Below are 16,677 nucleotides of genomic sequence, written 5' to 3'. Positions count from 1 at the left end.
TCAAAATTTTTTATATGGCAAAGGTTGATTATTTTCATCGGTAGAATACGCCATTAAAGTTTGGCAAAACTTTTCATTAACACCATCTATAGGAAATACGTTTTAATTTATTTAATGTTATGGTTATCGAAATTTTATTTAATTTTTATGTACTCCAAAAATTTACTTGTTAAAATTCTTCAGGTAACACAGGATTCAAATTTTATAGGTGGACAAATATGGGGGAAGAAAATATTTGTTTTAATACCAAATATAAATCCATTGTTTAAACGATGACATAAATCAATTATAATTAATACTGATTTAAAGAAATATTGGTCAAATATAGAATTAGAAATACAATAGATTTTCTAGATTTTTCTCAAATCATTATTCTTATGTACAAATGTGCCCCAGTCCCTGGAAGGTGTATTCGCGAAAATGCCATAGAATTGATTTCTTAGAAAACAATTAGCCTACTCAAGTAATACGCAGATAATTAAAATTTTCCCGGATATCACCCGAGATGCTTGTCCCTGACAGCACCAATCAACGGATATTAATGAACAAGTCACTACAGTCTGCTGAAGTTGCATATCACAAATTTTATTAAAGAGATATTAATTTATCGTCTTCGTTAACATTACTTCGACCATTTTGTTTTTTCGTTCTGGTAGCGCCATGGTTTGATTGAGACTACAATACTGACAATTATAGCTCTGTATTAATTTGAAGTGGAACACATTGTATACCCTTTTATTATGTCAATGGATGTTTAAACTTATTGACATTTACATAAAAATCTTCAAAACTTTGACCTTGAACACGTCTTTTGCTTTCAAACCGACAGAATTTAAATTTTAATCGGTAGCCTGCGACATTGACGAGTTTATTAATGCATTTTATTCCGCCGAAACCCAGAAAAACAAGAAACTGGGTTAAGGTTGCGTTTTATTATCATATATATGAAATTTTTCCGTTATAATAAATATTACGGATAAGAAACTAAGCGCAACAATCGCATTTCTCCTTGTATATCCCCTAAAAGGGGAAATTATTATTCCTGCTTTTAACTCAGCCAATTAGATCCTTACATTTTATTAGTTTGCTAAAATATTAATGCAATTCTCTAAAATACTTACCATAAGTACAAGGTGTTTAGAAAATAACCGAACTTTAATTTTTTAAACTTTAAACGTTGAACAAAATTTGCCAAGTTGGTTTTGTTCCAAAACACGGAAAGGTATTTAGTTTTATTACCTAAATTTTGTATTTAAATATTAGACCAGGGCAGATCTGTGGAAATATCCCACTTCTTGAATATAAGAATGGGCAAGCTAATTTTTGCTGGAATATCTTCACTACAACTCACATAATAAAAGTGTAGATCCCTAGATCTAGGTGAGGTCGGGAACATTTTAAAAATTGCAAAAATGTTTAAAAAATTTTTAAAAATACTTATTTTATGTGAGTTTTTACTTATATCTTGGAACCTATGCATTTTGGAAGAATATTGAAGAGGAAAAAAGTATTAAAATTGAATTTTGCAGAATATACTGTAAGTTAAAAATGTTTAAATTTATTACCGATGTTGCAAAATATTAATAATTGATTGAATGAAAAAGGCAAAATAATCAAGTTTTTTTGGCTAATTTTTTAAAAATATTTTAATTGCTCCGAGGGCATTCTAATTTTGGTAAAAAAAACTTTAAAGTATAATAAAACAACACACCAAATGTCATTAAAATCGGTTCGATAGTTTGCACAAAATAATTTTTTGAAAAAAATTTTCGAATTTTTAAAGTTAACACTTTTTTTATTTTTAAACAATTAGATTACATTTATCAATTTGCAATTTAGTTTTTTTTCATAAATTATAATTTTAAAATACTCGGAAAGACGCTTCTTTTAAACAAAAAAAAAAGTTAAATTCCGTTTATTGGTTCTCGAGATATAAGCGAACAAAGCTTTTAGGCAATTACCGTTAATTTATAAACAATTTAGCAATAATCTTTGATCCAGTTGCTCCGTTTTTCCTAGTTCTAAACTGAAAAAAATTTTCATATCCATAAGTTATCGGCAACATAGGTAAATCAGCGGAAAAATTGTCGCTCGCACGCGCGAAAAGTCACTCAAAACTCGAAAAGTGGGAGAGGGGGCTTTCGCTCCGAAACTGAATTCGGAGGTTCAAAATGCGAAGGTATGAAAAAAATTGCATTATCTCGGCTTCTAATGGACCAATTTCGATCTTTTTTTATTAATCCGATATCTCGCGAGCCAAGGAATACGAATATCGTAATGCCAACTGTCTAATTTGCACATATTTTGTTATAAACAAAGTTTATTATTTATGCATTAAATATACTGTATATTTAATGCATAATCGCATTTTTTTCAATGAAAAAATTTGTTTACGTGTATATTTCAACACACTGAATATGAATGTATTTAGTTATAATTATCGCAATTATTTAAATAATTTTTGTTTAAAATTAAAAAAAAATTATTTGGGAATTAATTTTTTTGTTAAATACAGATAAAATTAAGAAAAAATACTACTTTAAAACTATACTTTTTGAGAAACACTAAATTGCATATTGATAAATGTAATCTAATTGTTTACAAATAAAAAAAAAGAGTGTTAACTTTAAAAATTTACTGTGGCCGTCCTAATCAACCGATTTCAATTTTTCAAAAACCATTTAAAAGGTTGAGCGGTCTTTTCTATGTGAAAAAATTTTCAAGTATGTAGATGTTTTATTTGAGGCTGAGCAACATTTTGAAAATTCGAAAAAAATTTTTCAAATTTTTTTTCAAAAAATTATTTTGTGCAAACTATCCAACCGATTTTAATGAAATTTGGTGTGTTGTTTTATTATACTCTAAAGTTTTTTTTACCAAAATTAGAATGCCCTCGGAGCAATTTAAATATTTTTAAAAAATTATCCAAACAATTTGATTATTTTGCCTTTTTTCACCAATTATTGCTATTTTACAACATCGGTATTAAATTGAAAAATTTTTAGCTTACAGTATATTGTGCAAAATTCAATTCTAAAACTTTTTTTCCTCTTCAATATTCTTCCAAAATGCATAAGTTCCAAGATATAAGTAAAAAATTCAGAAAAAATAGGTATCTTTTTAAATTTTTAAACATTTTTGCAATTTTTAAAATAATCCTGGCCTCGCCCAGATCTAGGGATCTACACTTTTATTATGTGAGTTGTACTGAAGATAATCCAGAAAAAAATAGCTTGCCCCTCTCACATCCACCTCAAAACAGATCCGCCCTGGTCTATGTTGGCAGTGAATTTCTTTAACGATGTTTTTCTCTCAACCCCGTTTTTAAGACACTGTAAAATTTTATCATTCTTCCGAAGGTATAGAAATTCGATAAAAATTTCGTCTGTCGTTCCAAATAATGGCTAAAAATCTGTTTACCGATAAGCATGTTTGTTTAATTTAGGACGCTATTCTAGTGGAAATCACATTTTCATTGCCACTTTATATGTTAATGTGTGTTGATGTATCGATCGAACTACATTTGTGGGTAAAAAAACATCTGTAGTAGCGGAATACCACAGAAAATACCATAAGGTACTTGAATTAAATACCAATTAAGAGAGTCGTCATGGTTACTGATATTAATCAATAACAATGGTTCAATTTTGGTATAAATAATATTTAATCATTTGTTTTAATGAAACTTCGTAATCAAATTCGATTTTGACAATTTTTGTGTTTTAAATTTAAAGTTTTTTTTTTAAATTTAAATTTAAATTGACACCTCACTATGGAGGAATTACGACTGACTCTTGCTGTAACAATAAAATCTCTCCTAGGTATGTCTGCGAACTCCAAGTCCAACCCCAACAACATCTCCGAAGGCGACGACTCCTCGTTGCGTTCGCTGAGCTCCGAAGACGTCTCCCAGGCGCCCAGGGGATACTGCTGTGCCAAGTCCATCAACCCCGCTGATGGCAGGGGTAGGAAACTACACCTGCTGCAGATGCTGGTGCTGCCCTTCATCCCCATCATGGCGCTGATCGTGCAGACGGCCATAATACTGGACAACATCATGATATACAGGAACGAAGTGATGGACATAGAGAGCCAGGTAACGACGCTTATATACAGGGTGGGCCATTGGTGTGAAAAAGTAAAATAACTCCCTTGTTACTCATAATACAGAAAAAAAGTTTATATAAAAGTTGTACAAAATCAAAAAATCTAAAAGAAAAAAATAATTTGAAACACACAGGGCGATGAGTAAATGATAAACTGTTTATATTGCCGTATATAGAATTTTCTCGGAAATCCATATGTTTAAAAATATACAGGGTGTTCCATTTAAAAAATTTAATACAGAGTGTCCGGTAAGTACCTCCTAATCTCTCGGGAGTGTATAGGGGAGGTCAAAGTAAAACTAGTCCTTCCTATAATTTTTTTTCCTAATGTGCCCCCTAACGGAGTTATGGGGGGTCAAAAGGGTACCTAGAAATTAACGTTTAGGGTTATAACTTTGAAACCACCCTGTATATTTTAATAAAATTTTCGTACGTTGTATTACACATGGAGCTCTACGATTTGATGCTAAAATCAACTTTTTGCTATTATCAGGTGTCCAGAAACGGACTGGCCCTATCACAATTTTTCTCAAAATTTTGACAGAAGTAATTTTATCAAACTGAAAATATTATTATTAGATACTCTGAAGGTTTTTCTTTAAAAATGGTACTCTTTATTTATTTCGAAAAAATGAACGGTTTGCGAGATAAATCGGTTTTGAAAAAAATTGGTAACAAAAACAACAATTAAAATTTATTTTTTTTACATATTATTTCATGCATTTAATTTCTTTAACTTTATCAAGTCCAGAAATCTTTGAACGGGTTGGCTATACTTTATGAGCAAGTAGTGACCAATTAAAAATAACATTTGAAAAATAACTTACTTACAAGACATGCAACAAAGAACATTCAACAATGAACAAAGGTACCTAAATGTTACTTCGGTAGATGTTCAAAATGAGCACCCCGTACTTCAATGCACTTTCTAATCCTACGAATGTTTTCCCGGTGCACTTGAAATAATATTCCGTGATTATTGCGGAGATGGTCACAGTTCTGTGTTAGCCTCAGCAGAAGTTCCTCTCTACTATTTACGGGTGTTGAATAAACGTTATTTTTTAAATGACCCCACAGAAAAAAGTCTAATGGGTTTAGGTCGGGCGACCTAGGTGGCCATAATACAGGTCCGCCTCGACCTATCCATCGATCACCAAAAACATTCGTCAGATGTTGACGTACTAAACGATCAAAGTGGGGTGGTGCACCGTCATGCATGTACCACATTTCAGTTCTTATTTGAAGGGGCACTTCTTCTAACAAAATATTTAGATTTTCCTCTAAAAATTGCAAATAAAGAGCACCATTAAGTCTTTGCTCCAGAATAAATGGACCAATCAAATGATTCCCGATAATGCCAGCCCACACATTCACCATAAACCTTTGTTGGTAGCGAGTTTGAACTAAAGCGTGAGGGTTTTCTTCATCCCAGACATGTAGATTATGCGAATTAATTATGCCGTCTCTTGTAAAACCTGCTTCATCGGTGAACAAAATAGATGTACCAAAATTATGATTCCGAATATGATGCTGTAAAAACCAATTGGCGTATTGAAGTCTTTTTGGATAATCATCTGGAGACATAGCATGTACTTTTTGGATGTGGTACGGGTAAAGCAATTGTTCTTTCAGAGTTTCATGTACAGCCCATTTTGTAACATTGTTTTGCGCCGCAAGCTTCCTTATGCTATTTGAAGGATTATTAGCAACGTCTTCCAATATTTGTTCCTCTACATGAGGGTCTCGTACTCTCCTCGGGGCTCCTGCTCCACCACGGCGTGGCAAAAAGCTTCCTAAATAAAGGATTCGGAAGAAATTAGTTTCACTAACGTTTTTCACTATTTTTTTTTACCTGTTTCTCTTAAACTACGATCAACTCTTTCAAAAGTTTTTGGACTCGGCAAATGTCGACCCGGAAACCTTTCCTCATAAAGTCTTCTTGCCTCCACGGAGTTGCATAATGCTTCCCCATAAATTAGGTGCATATCAGCATATTCTGCACAGGAATATTCTTCCATTTTTAAATGTTATTTCTAACGGCTTAAAACGAATACCACAATAAAATTGAATTTTTATTCTGTCACGCGCCTTTGACAAGTACTTTAAAATCAACAGGGTCTAACAACGAAAACAATAGAAAAGAACTCCATGGAGACAAGAGCAATAATAATTTGTAGATGTATTTTGGTCATAGATGTTGATTTTACAAGAAACGGCATTATTCATTCCCTTAATTCACCACCAGTAAATGTTTATGGTGAATCTGTAGGCTGGCACTAGCGGGAATGATTTTATTGTAAAAAAATAAATTTTAATTGTTGTTGTATTTGTTACCAATTTTTTTCAAAACCGATTTATCTCGCAAACCGTTCATTTTTTCGAAATAAATAAAGAGTACCATTTTTAAAGAAAAACCTTCAGAGTATCTAATAATAATATTTTCAGTTTGATAAAATTACTTCTGTCAAAATTTTGAGAAAAATTGTGATAGGGCCAGTCCGTTTCTGGACACCTGATAATAGCAAAAAGTTGATTTTAGCATCAAATCGTAGAGCTCCATGTGTAATACAACGTACGAAAATTTTATTAAAATATACAGGGTGGTTTCAAAGTTATAACCCTAAACGTTAATTTCTAGGTACCCCTTTGACCCCCCATAACTCCGTTAGGGGGCACATTAGGAAAAAAAATTATAGGAAGGACTAGTTTTATTTTGACCTCCCCTATACACTCCCGAGAGATTAGGAGGTACTTACCGGACACCCTGTATTTGGCGTGTCCCGCTTTTACTCATCACCCTGTATGTATCAAATTAATTTTGTATTTTAAGTTTCTTGATTCTGTATAACTTTTATATAATTTTTTTTCTATGAGTAACAAGGGAATTATTTTACTTTCTCACACTAATGACCCACCCTGTATATACGGGGTGTCCAAAAATTAGTATATTCTACCGCATTTCGGGTGGCATCAAAATAACAAACGAAGTTCAAGGGAAAAAGAATAACTTTTATACAGGGTGTCTCGGTACTTGATACAAAAAAGTCGAGTACAATAGATGAGATAAATCTGTTGAAACTAACCTTATGATATTTTCTGAATTTATATTAGACCGTTTGGACAATCAGGTTCAGGTTGATGCGGTCTACACCGACTTTAGTAAGGCTTTCGACAAAATTGGTCATGGAATCTTGTTGATTAGGCTTGTTGAGGTCGGTGTGGGTGGCACCTTGCTGAACTGGATGGAGTCTTATTTGAACGACAGATCACAATGGGTTGAAGTTAACGGATTCACGTTAAATCTGCATATGATACCCTCAGGAGTACCTTTGGGGCCTTTAATGTTCATAATTTATATTAATAAAATAAAAGGATGTTTTAATTATTGTAGTTTGTTAGGATAAACTATTTTTACCTATACGTGATGTTACTGATTGTCTAAAACTTCAGAACGATCTTGATGCTTTTGTAATTTTTTGTAAAAACAATAATTTGTTTATTAATATCTACAAATGCCATATAATCACTTTTACTCGAAATAAACATCCTTTCCTATATCAATATATTATTAATGGCTTAATTTTAAATCGTAAAAATGAAATTAGAGACCTTGGAGTGATTTTTGATAGTAAAATGTCATTTGATGCCCATATTAATAAACTAATATCTAATACGCTTAAGATGCTGGGTTTCTTTATAGGACAGTCGAAGCAGTTCACTAATTCTAAAGCCATATTGCTTTTATAATACACGTTTGTATTTAGTAAAATTAATTTTGCTTCAGTTATATGGAATCCTCAATATAATACATATATTAGTCGTATTGAAATGATTCAACATACATTTTTAAAAAATGTAAAGTGTAGGCGAACTTTGAACGCCAACAATTTTCATAGTGTGTTGAATATAATATTATAAGTTTAGCCAACAGGAGAGTATTAGCGGATGTTATTAACCTATATAAAATTATTAATGGTAAAATCGACTGCGTCCAATTAATTAGTAAACTATTTTTTAATACACCATACAGGCCGTTTAGGTTACGACTTATTTTTCATTGCTTTTAAGCATACCAATGCCTCCTCAAACTCTCCTGTGTGCAGAATGATGCGTTCTTATAAGGATATTTGTAGCAGTTTACATTATTCTCTACATCTTTAGTTTCATTTAAGAGATCGCTGAAACGTATACTTCTGTTATAATATTTTTTATCCACGACTATTGTATAATGTACCCATTATACGTCTGTTTGCACGACCTTAATAATACCCATTAATCACGGCAGTGATTAATGAGTCATTAATCACTACTGTCAGATGCTTCCTTAATTTAGCTATAATATTATATTGTTCTGCTACAAACAATNTACAAAAAAGTCGAGTACAATAGATGAGATAAATCTGTTGAAACTAACCTTATGATATTTTCTGAATTTATATTAGACCGTTTGGACAATCAGGTTCAGGTTGATGCAGTCTACACCGACTTTAGTAAGGCTTTCGACAAAATTGGTCATGGAATCTTGTTGATTAGGCTTGTTGAGGTCGGTGTGGGTGGCACCTTGCTGAACTGGATGGAGTCTTATTTGACCGACAGATCACAATGTGTTGAAGTTAACGGATTCACGTTAAATCTCAATATGATACTCTCAGGAGTACCTCAGGGATGGCTTTGGGGCCTTTAATGTTCATAATTTATATTAATAAAATAAAAGAATGCTTTAATTATTGTAGTTTGTTAGGATATACTGATGATTTTAAGCTATTTTTACCTATACGTGATGTTACTGATTATCTAAAACTTCAGAACGATCTTGACGCTTTTGTATTTTTTTGTAAAAACATTAATTTATTTATTAATATCTACAAATGCCATATAATCACTTTTACTCGAAATAAACATCCTCTCCTATATCAATCTAGTATTAATGACTTAATTTTAAATCGTAAAAATGAAATTAAAGACCTTGGAGTGATTTTTTATAGTAAAATGTTATTTGATGCCCATTTTAATAAACTAATATCTAATACTCTTAAGATGCTGGGTTTCATTAGGAGGCAGTCGAAACAGTTCACTAATTCTAAAGCCATATTGCTTACACGTTTGTATTTAATAAAATTCATTTTGCTTCAGTTATATGGAATCCTCAATATAATACATATATTAGTCGCATTGAAATGATTCAACATACATTTTTAAAAAATTTTTCTTTAAAGTGTAGGCGAACTTTGAACGCCAACAATTTTCATAGATTGTGTGTTGAATATAATATTATAAGTTTAGCCAACAGGAGAGTATTAGCGGATGTTATTAACCTATATAAAATTATTAATGGTAAAACCGACTGCGTCCAATTAATTAGTAAACTATTTTTTAATACACCATACAGGCCGTTTAGGTCCTACGACTTATTTTTCATTGCTTTTAAGCATACCAATGCCTCCTCAAATTTTCCTGTGTGCAGAATGATGCGTTCTTATAAGGATATTTGTAGCAGTTTACATTATTCTCTACATCTTTAGTTTCAATTAAGAGATCGCTGAAACGTATACTTCTGTTATAATATTTTTTATGCTGTGCTTTTTATGATGCTTTTCTATTTTAATGTTTTTTATGCTGTTTATAATCTTATAATCTCTTTGTACTGTTGTTTGGTATAAGTGGGGGTGCCATCCCCCAAATTTTTGTAAATGGGAATGGGGGTCAAGTGGGGGGTCATTAGAAAGGGCTTTTAATTTTCTGTACATCGATTCTTACTTTTTGAAAATCGATCCATTATTTTAGAAAATATGCAGCTTTGAAAATACGAACAATATTTTTGACGAGAAATGCGAAAATCGATTTAATTTTACTTCAAAACTTACGGTATTAGCTTGGTAAATTCCTTCAAAAGAATTCGCTGTTTTTTTTTTTGATTTGCGAATTCTTTAGCCTGATTTTGGTGAGCAAAAAATTGTCCGCTTTTTGTTTCGTATTTAGATAGGCCACAAGAAGTTGCTAGATAACTGTCTTGTGACTTGTAGTTGAAGAGTACCAATACTGCCGAGTCTTTTAAATTGATTAATTATGGTGTACTCAATTCCAGAAAGAGTAGAAATTATTGAGCTTTTTTTCAAAAACAATGAATGCGGAAATCGGGTCGCCGAACTGTTCAACCAACGGCATCCTGAGAAACATGCGTCTGGAAAAATTGTTCGCGAATTGGTGGCCAAATTTCGCGAAACTGGCTCCGTTCATAACAAAAAGAGGCAGGTTGAAAATCCGGTACTAAATGAACCTACGGAAATAGCGGTATTGGGGCAAGTGGCAATGGATAGTACGCTGAGTACAATGCAATTGGCTACTGCGACAGGAGTGAGTCGTACAAGTGTCCAACGAATATTAAAAAAATACAAATTCCATCCTTATAAGATTCGGCTAGTGCAAGAGCTAAATGAAGACGATTTTGATCGTCGTTTGCAATTTTGCGAAATAATGACTGAACGAGCGATAAACGATAATTTCCTCTTTAATGTGTGTTTTTCGGACGAGTGTACGTTCTTCTTGAATGGTTTAGTGAATCGCCATAATTGTCGTTACTGGGCTGATACCAATCCAAGGATTTTCCATGAGACACACTCCCAACACCCCCAGAAGTTGAATGTATGGGCAGGTATTTTTGGAAATTCCATTGTAGGTCCTTTTTTCCTTCCTGGAAATTTGACAGGCGATATGTACTTGGATTTACTACAAAATGTCATCGACCCAGCTCTAACAAATATCATAGAGGACGACCCTGCTTACAATGAACACGAACTGATTTTCCAGCAAGACGGAGCTCCTCCACATTACTCGCTCAATGTGCGCAATTACCTAAATGAGACGTTTCCAGGACGCTGGATAGGACGAAGAGGTGCAATTGAGTGGCCCCCTCGGTCACCCGACTTAAATCCTTTAGATTTCTTTCTCTGGGGGCACATTAAAAGCAAAGTTTACAGCACTCCACCTGATACCTTGGAAGATCTGCGAGGACGAATCATTAATGTATGTCGCGAAGTAACACCGCAAGTGCTCCAGAATGTTCGACAACGGTTTGAAGACAACCTGTATCATTGTATGCAAGTTGGCGGACAACATTTTCAGCATTTACTTGACTAATACCGTAAGTTTTGAAGTAAAATTAAATCGATTTTCGCATTTCTCGTCAAAAATATTGTTCGTATTTTCAAAGCTGCATATTTTCTAAAATAATGAATCGATTTTCAAAAAGTAAGAATCGATGTATAGAGAATTAAAAGCCCTTTCTAATGACCCCCCACTTGACCCCCATTCCCATTTGAAAAAATTTAGGGGATAGCACCCCCACTTAGGGGGTTGAAGATTTTGGTATGCTTTTTGAGCCAAAAGTTGTCTCCCTCAGAAACAAATATGACCTGTTTTTGGATTTTGCCGAAAAGTTCTTTACTACCCTGTAATGCCTTGCGGTACGTTTTCGATGGGCTACCCTGTATATCGTTAATTTAGTGAATACTTTAGTGTTTTTTTCGCCTGTTTGTGTCCCAAATGGTAAATAAATAAATTAAATAAATAAATAAATGATGCAAATTTGGTGGTCGATAACACATGCGTACAGTTTGTTTTAGATGTGTAAGTGAAACTTCATTATACCCAGAACGCCAGGAACGGACTAGGCCCAATGGTTAACAACCCAGAATTTTTGCATAGATGACAATCGCAGTCTGCCTGCATCAACAATAAGTTCACTGAAAAATTTGCCAACAATAATTCGTTCTTCAACAGCTGGAGTTCAAACCATACGTTAACGACAGCGATTATTTGCCCTACTCTCATAAATTAGTGGATTCAGATAAACACGGGGTGAGATGTGATGCTATGAAACGCTTAAACCAACTGAAACTCTTAAGTATTTTCAATAAATCTGCATCGTCCAGAAGTTAGATAGTCTCGACATTTACTTACTCACGAAGCCTTTCTTTTTGGCTTTTGGAAAAACTTCCTTCTGGTGTTGGTTAAAGTATCCATGTTCAGATCCCGATGTCTGTTCTGCAGCAGCAAGATGTATCAACGATGTTCCTCAATACTTTTTTCTGAAATTTCTGGATAATTTGGACATAATTTCGTTTAGTACAGCAGCATAACATTATACCATATGTCCCACATCCTTAGAATCTCTTTATAAAGCAAGAGATTATTATGCAGAGACAGAGCAGTATTTCTCCCCATCAATCAATGCATTTTTCTATATTTGAAGTCTAGTTAGAAGCGTTCCAGTGTAACTTTGCCTCCTAAGCTCTAATTTGAGTATGACATCCTGTTAATATTTAAATTGACAGCAATATGATCAACTCATTCGTTTGTAAAATAGACTTGTACTGATCTAATTGCATTTTCATTTAATTTTACCGCAATTTTTTATCCAGATAACCATCTACCACTGATGTACAATAGCTTCAAGACCGGACCCGGTACACTTCCTTGTGGCACCCCTGCTTTAATTCTAAATGAAGATCTCCTCGCTTTATCCTATAATCTTTAGCCGAGTTGTAGGTCCGGTATACTATTTTTTTAACACCCTGTAGTGTTAAACCGTGCTAATTTCGATTCTCACTCGGTCACCCCTAAATCAATATCGGACGTCTGCAGAAACGCCGAGCGGCACAAATTACCCTTTATGGTAATGTAATGGCCTAATAAAAAACCATTTAATTCACTGATGAACGAACGTGTTTACATGCGTCGGATGGCCGCGAGGGAGATGTTTCGCATTCAAGGAACGCCGCCGGGCCGGGGTAATCTGTAGCAATAACACGGGGCTAAATAAACTCGTATATACGTCACCTAAATCTTCGTTAGGGCAAAGAACTGTTGAGAAGCTACGAGAAATATTTGTAGTGCTTAAAATGAATCTTCTGTTACACCGAATTTTCCGCAATGAAAAATTTCTAACAACTCATTGGATAAAAACGGAGTCAAGATAGATTTTGACTTCGCGAAAATTACGGGAAGAGAGAACTTTTTATTTTTCGCTTTGTAAAGTTGTCAGAAACAACATATAAAAAGTTACCAACTGTAGAGTGTACGCTAAATTATTTATTTAACAAATTAGTTGCAAAATTACAGTTTTTGCAAAATATATAAAAAAAATTTAAATTAAAAAAAAATACTGTTTCTCGACATTTGAAATATTTATTGTAAAATTGTAAAAGATATTTTAAAAAATTTTGATTTGATTTTTTTTTTCAAAATTGACTCAAAATTTTCAATTTTTTTTTCGATATTTGATGAGTATTAACACGAAATGTGAGAAAAATACCGCAAAAAAATTTGTTTACTTAATACTTAACACACTACAAACACTAGTAAACAAAAAACTCAAAATTAAAAAAAAAGTGTAATGGCATGACATATTTGGACGTTCTCTATTCGCCGAATTATCTTTGCCCTTTTGTTTTTTGGCGGCCTAGCACTCTGTTGTCATATCACATCAGGTGTATTGATATTATGTAATTCATCTAAACTAGGTCAGTGTCAGAGGTCAGTCGCACTGAAAATCACAAACTAAACACAGTGCTTTAAAAAAATACTAACAGATAACGAGTACCTACTTTTTATATAAAAAATCGAAATTCGAATACGTGATTAGTTTTACTCTAGCGTCCACGGGATTTGAGTAAATCGCTAAATATGGCCGAAAATCCTGAAAAGTCGCGGAAAAGCCGACTAGTGGGCATCAGCAATGTTTTGAAAAAAATTATTTGGACCGGGTAAAATCTTAATCTTATGCATTGTAATGCGCTTTTAATTTTCTGCAGATCCCATCTCCTGTGACTTTCTTTTAAAAATCAGACGACCATTTAAAGTTCTAGTATTTTAGAGGTAATGGGGTCATTTAGTAAATTTTCAAAAACGTTCTTATTTTGTATACACAAAGTATTGCTCACGTTTAGGCGATCTTGAAAATTTCAACACAATCCGTTGAGCGGTTTTCAAATTATATGATTTTTAAAATACGATTATTTATTTGTCTCAGTCGTGGCAATGAATGACGTCATCGCATGGGACAGTCAGCCGGCTTAGCACTACTTCCAGATGAGTTTCTGCATCTACAGAATGTTTTAGCGTTTGTGCATATTAAGTTTAAAAAATGGAAGCAAATTTTGTAAAAGCAGATTCTTGTCATTTGCCAGAAGTAGGTTTGTAAATGGTTATGGATTTTTTTAATAAAAACCACGACTTTATCAGTGCTGAGATGAAAGGAGTGAAAATGCAAAGGTTACGTTTCAATAACGTGTAAAGCTTCTTTAAAATACGTTTGTAGTGAAATTTTTGAGAGAATGGACATTATTATTTTCTTAGGCGTCTTCACACTAGTGCTCTCACACTGGGGAACATACAACATTTGTAATTTTTTTCTGTTCTGTCTTCCATATTGCTAACAAAATTCGGCATCTTAACATACTCGACCGAAACTTAACGGCCAACTAAAACTCGACTGACTGACAATACACNTCATTTTCCGACTTCATATTCTTGTTCAGCGACATCGAAAACCCCTATATTGTCAGTTTGAAAGAATTCGATTTAAAATTCATTGAATTATTTCAAATGTTCTTAAAAAAACTGTTTATTATTGTTTATTATTGTTTAAACAATTAAAAAACAATTAGCGTACAAAAATAACTTTATAACTTTTTTCTAATACTCAGCTCCAAGTAATTTCAAACGGTTTTAGGAAAATCCATGCTTCCCATAATTATTTCGAAATAACGCGTAATTTTAAGCTATCTTGACTCCACTATCTTAATTAAGTACCTAAATTCTCATATTACAAGCTTTATTGATTCTAAGTTTTCTAACCAAATTTGTTTTATTCAATCCTGCATGGACAGAGGCGTATCAAAAGTAATATATCCTGATTTAAAACAGTAAAATGGATTTTTCTGTAGCCAAACCTTACAATTTCCTAAAAATCCATTCCCTAGCACTAGAAAATTCGTTCACAAAATCTTTCTAGTTTCATTTATATCAATATATTATCTACACGCTAAACGTTTTTGTTCCGCCACTGGTTCCAAAAACTTAGCCGTCAAACTCTAACACAGTTTCATGGATAACCATCACGTCCTTTTCCCCCAATTAACGCAGGGGTATTCCACCCTCGAAGGTCTAATTGCCGTTCATAACTAACAAAAGTGTAGCACGACGTGCTCTAGACGTAGGATCTCGAAATGTAACTTGTGCAAACCTCATTGTTACAGTTGCAGATCCCGTTTCTGATATCTGGTAACGATGTCGGAGTATTGGAAAAGTTTTTACTGGAACTATGTAGTCTGTGGAGAAAACGAACCAGTATAAACTTCTGCATCTGCTCCATAAACCGCAAATGCGATAAATAAAATGTTTATTTATTTATTTATTCATTGTCAACAGATGAAACAACCATAAAATAAAATAAATTCAAGTTAATTTAAGTTAAAATACTAAAAAAAAGAGTAAAAGTAGTAATAAATGTGACATACTACAGTTTTAAGATGCATTGGAGATCATTAAAGTGGTATGGTCTGTATTATTCACTATTGAGACTTTATCAATCATATTTGCAAACTAGGCATAAGTCGGTTCAATGTCGTGGTTCTAGAATTCACATATATCATCCAATATCTGGCGTGACTCAAGGTTCTACATTCGGACCTTTACTTGTCTCCATCAGGGTCATATTTACAAGTACACCATTTTATGCATGCAGACGGCCTTAAACTATTTATGCAAATAAACAGCATTAGTCACTGTTATAGATTACGGAATGCACTTGATGCAATTAGTCTGTATCATCACATTCGCTAGAAGGAACAATTATGTTCTATTCGACTACAAACAACTAGATAATATAACACTGCGTGGACTTGATACATAAAAGATCTTGGAGATCGGTACACTTTGCTGACTTTAAGTTTGGCAAAACATATTGACATAATAGCGTCATCTTCACTCAAGGATTTAGGTTACATCATAAAAAATACCAAAGGTTTAGGCAACATCTCTACCTACGATTCCTATACTACCTCAAGATTTTGCTCAGGATTTATTACTTGAGCGTTTCAATTTTCATCTCCTATACTGAACTGTTTCTCAAGACCTATAACATATGTGTATTTACTACAAACTACTATTAGACCAAGCAAATTAAATTTTTACTCGAAAAACGTCCTATCCGCGAGATTATTGTAAAATTGTCTAAAGGAACATAATACAGGACATCTCTCATCTCGTGAGTCAAAAACTTGTATTAGCTAACTTTTCTATTTAAACAAATAAGTGAGGAAAACAGTTTTTTCACTTTGCAGGGAAAACCATCAATTTTAGCGAAAAGTGACTCTCAGACAGCTTCTAGGGAGTAAAATTATCTACAAAATAAGACTTGTTAAATTAAAATCGGTTAATAAACAAAAAAGTTATTGCAAAAAAACAAGAAAAGTGCCCATTTTTTAATTTGTTCATAACTATCGCATTTATTGTTAAAATTTTATAAAACCTATGACAAGTTGAGGGTTTTGTCATACTTCAAAAGTGT

The 16,677-nt window shown here is 33.1% G+C and overlaps 1 protein-coding gene across 1 annotated transcript in view; it reads left to right on the top strand.

Annotated features, from left to right (window-relative positions):
• Positions 1-16,677, top strand: part of LOC108912758 — a 45,206-nt gene that overhangs the window by 11,518 nt on the left and 17,011 nt on the right. Inside the window, exon 2 of the mRNA XM_018718137.2 lies at positions 3,822-4,096. Within this exon, the coding sequence (XP_018573653.1) occupies positions 3,824-4,096 (273 nt within the window). The 5' untranslated portion in view covers positions 3,822-3,823. The remainder of the gene's footprint in view (positions 1-3,821; positions 4,097-16,677) is intronic.

This window comes from Anoplophora glabripennis, unplaced genomic scaffold (assembly GCF_000390285.2).
Source record: "Anoplophora glabripennis isolate ALB-LARVAE unplaced genomic scaffold, Agla_2.0 scaffold883, whole genome shotgun sequence".
Lineage (NCBI taxonomy): Eukaryota > Metazoa > Arthropoda > Insecta > Coleoptera > Cerambycidae > Anoplophora > Anoplophora glabripennis.
The sequence above is the reverse complement of the archived record's forward strand: the minus strand, read 5'-3'. Positions and strand labels throughout refer to the sequence as shown.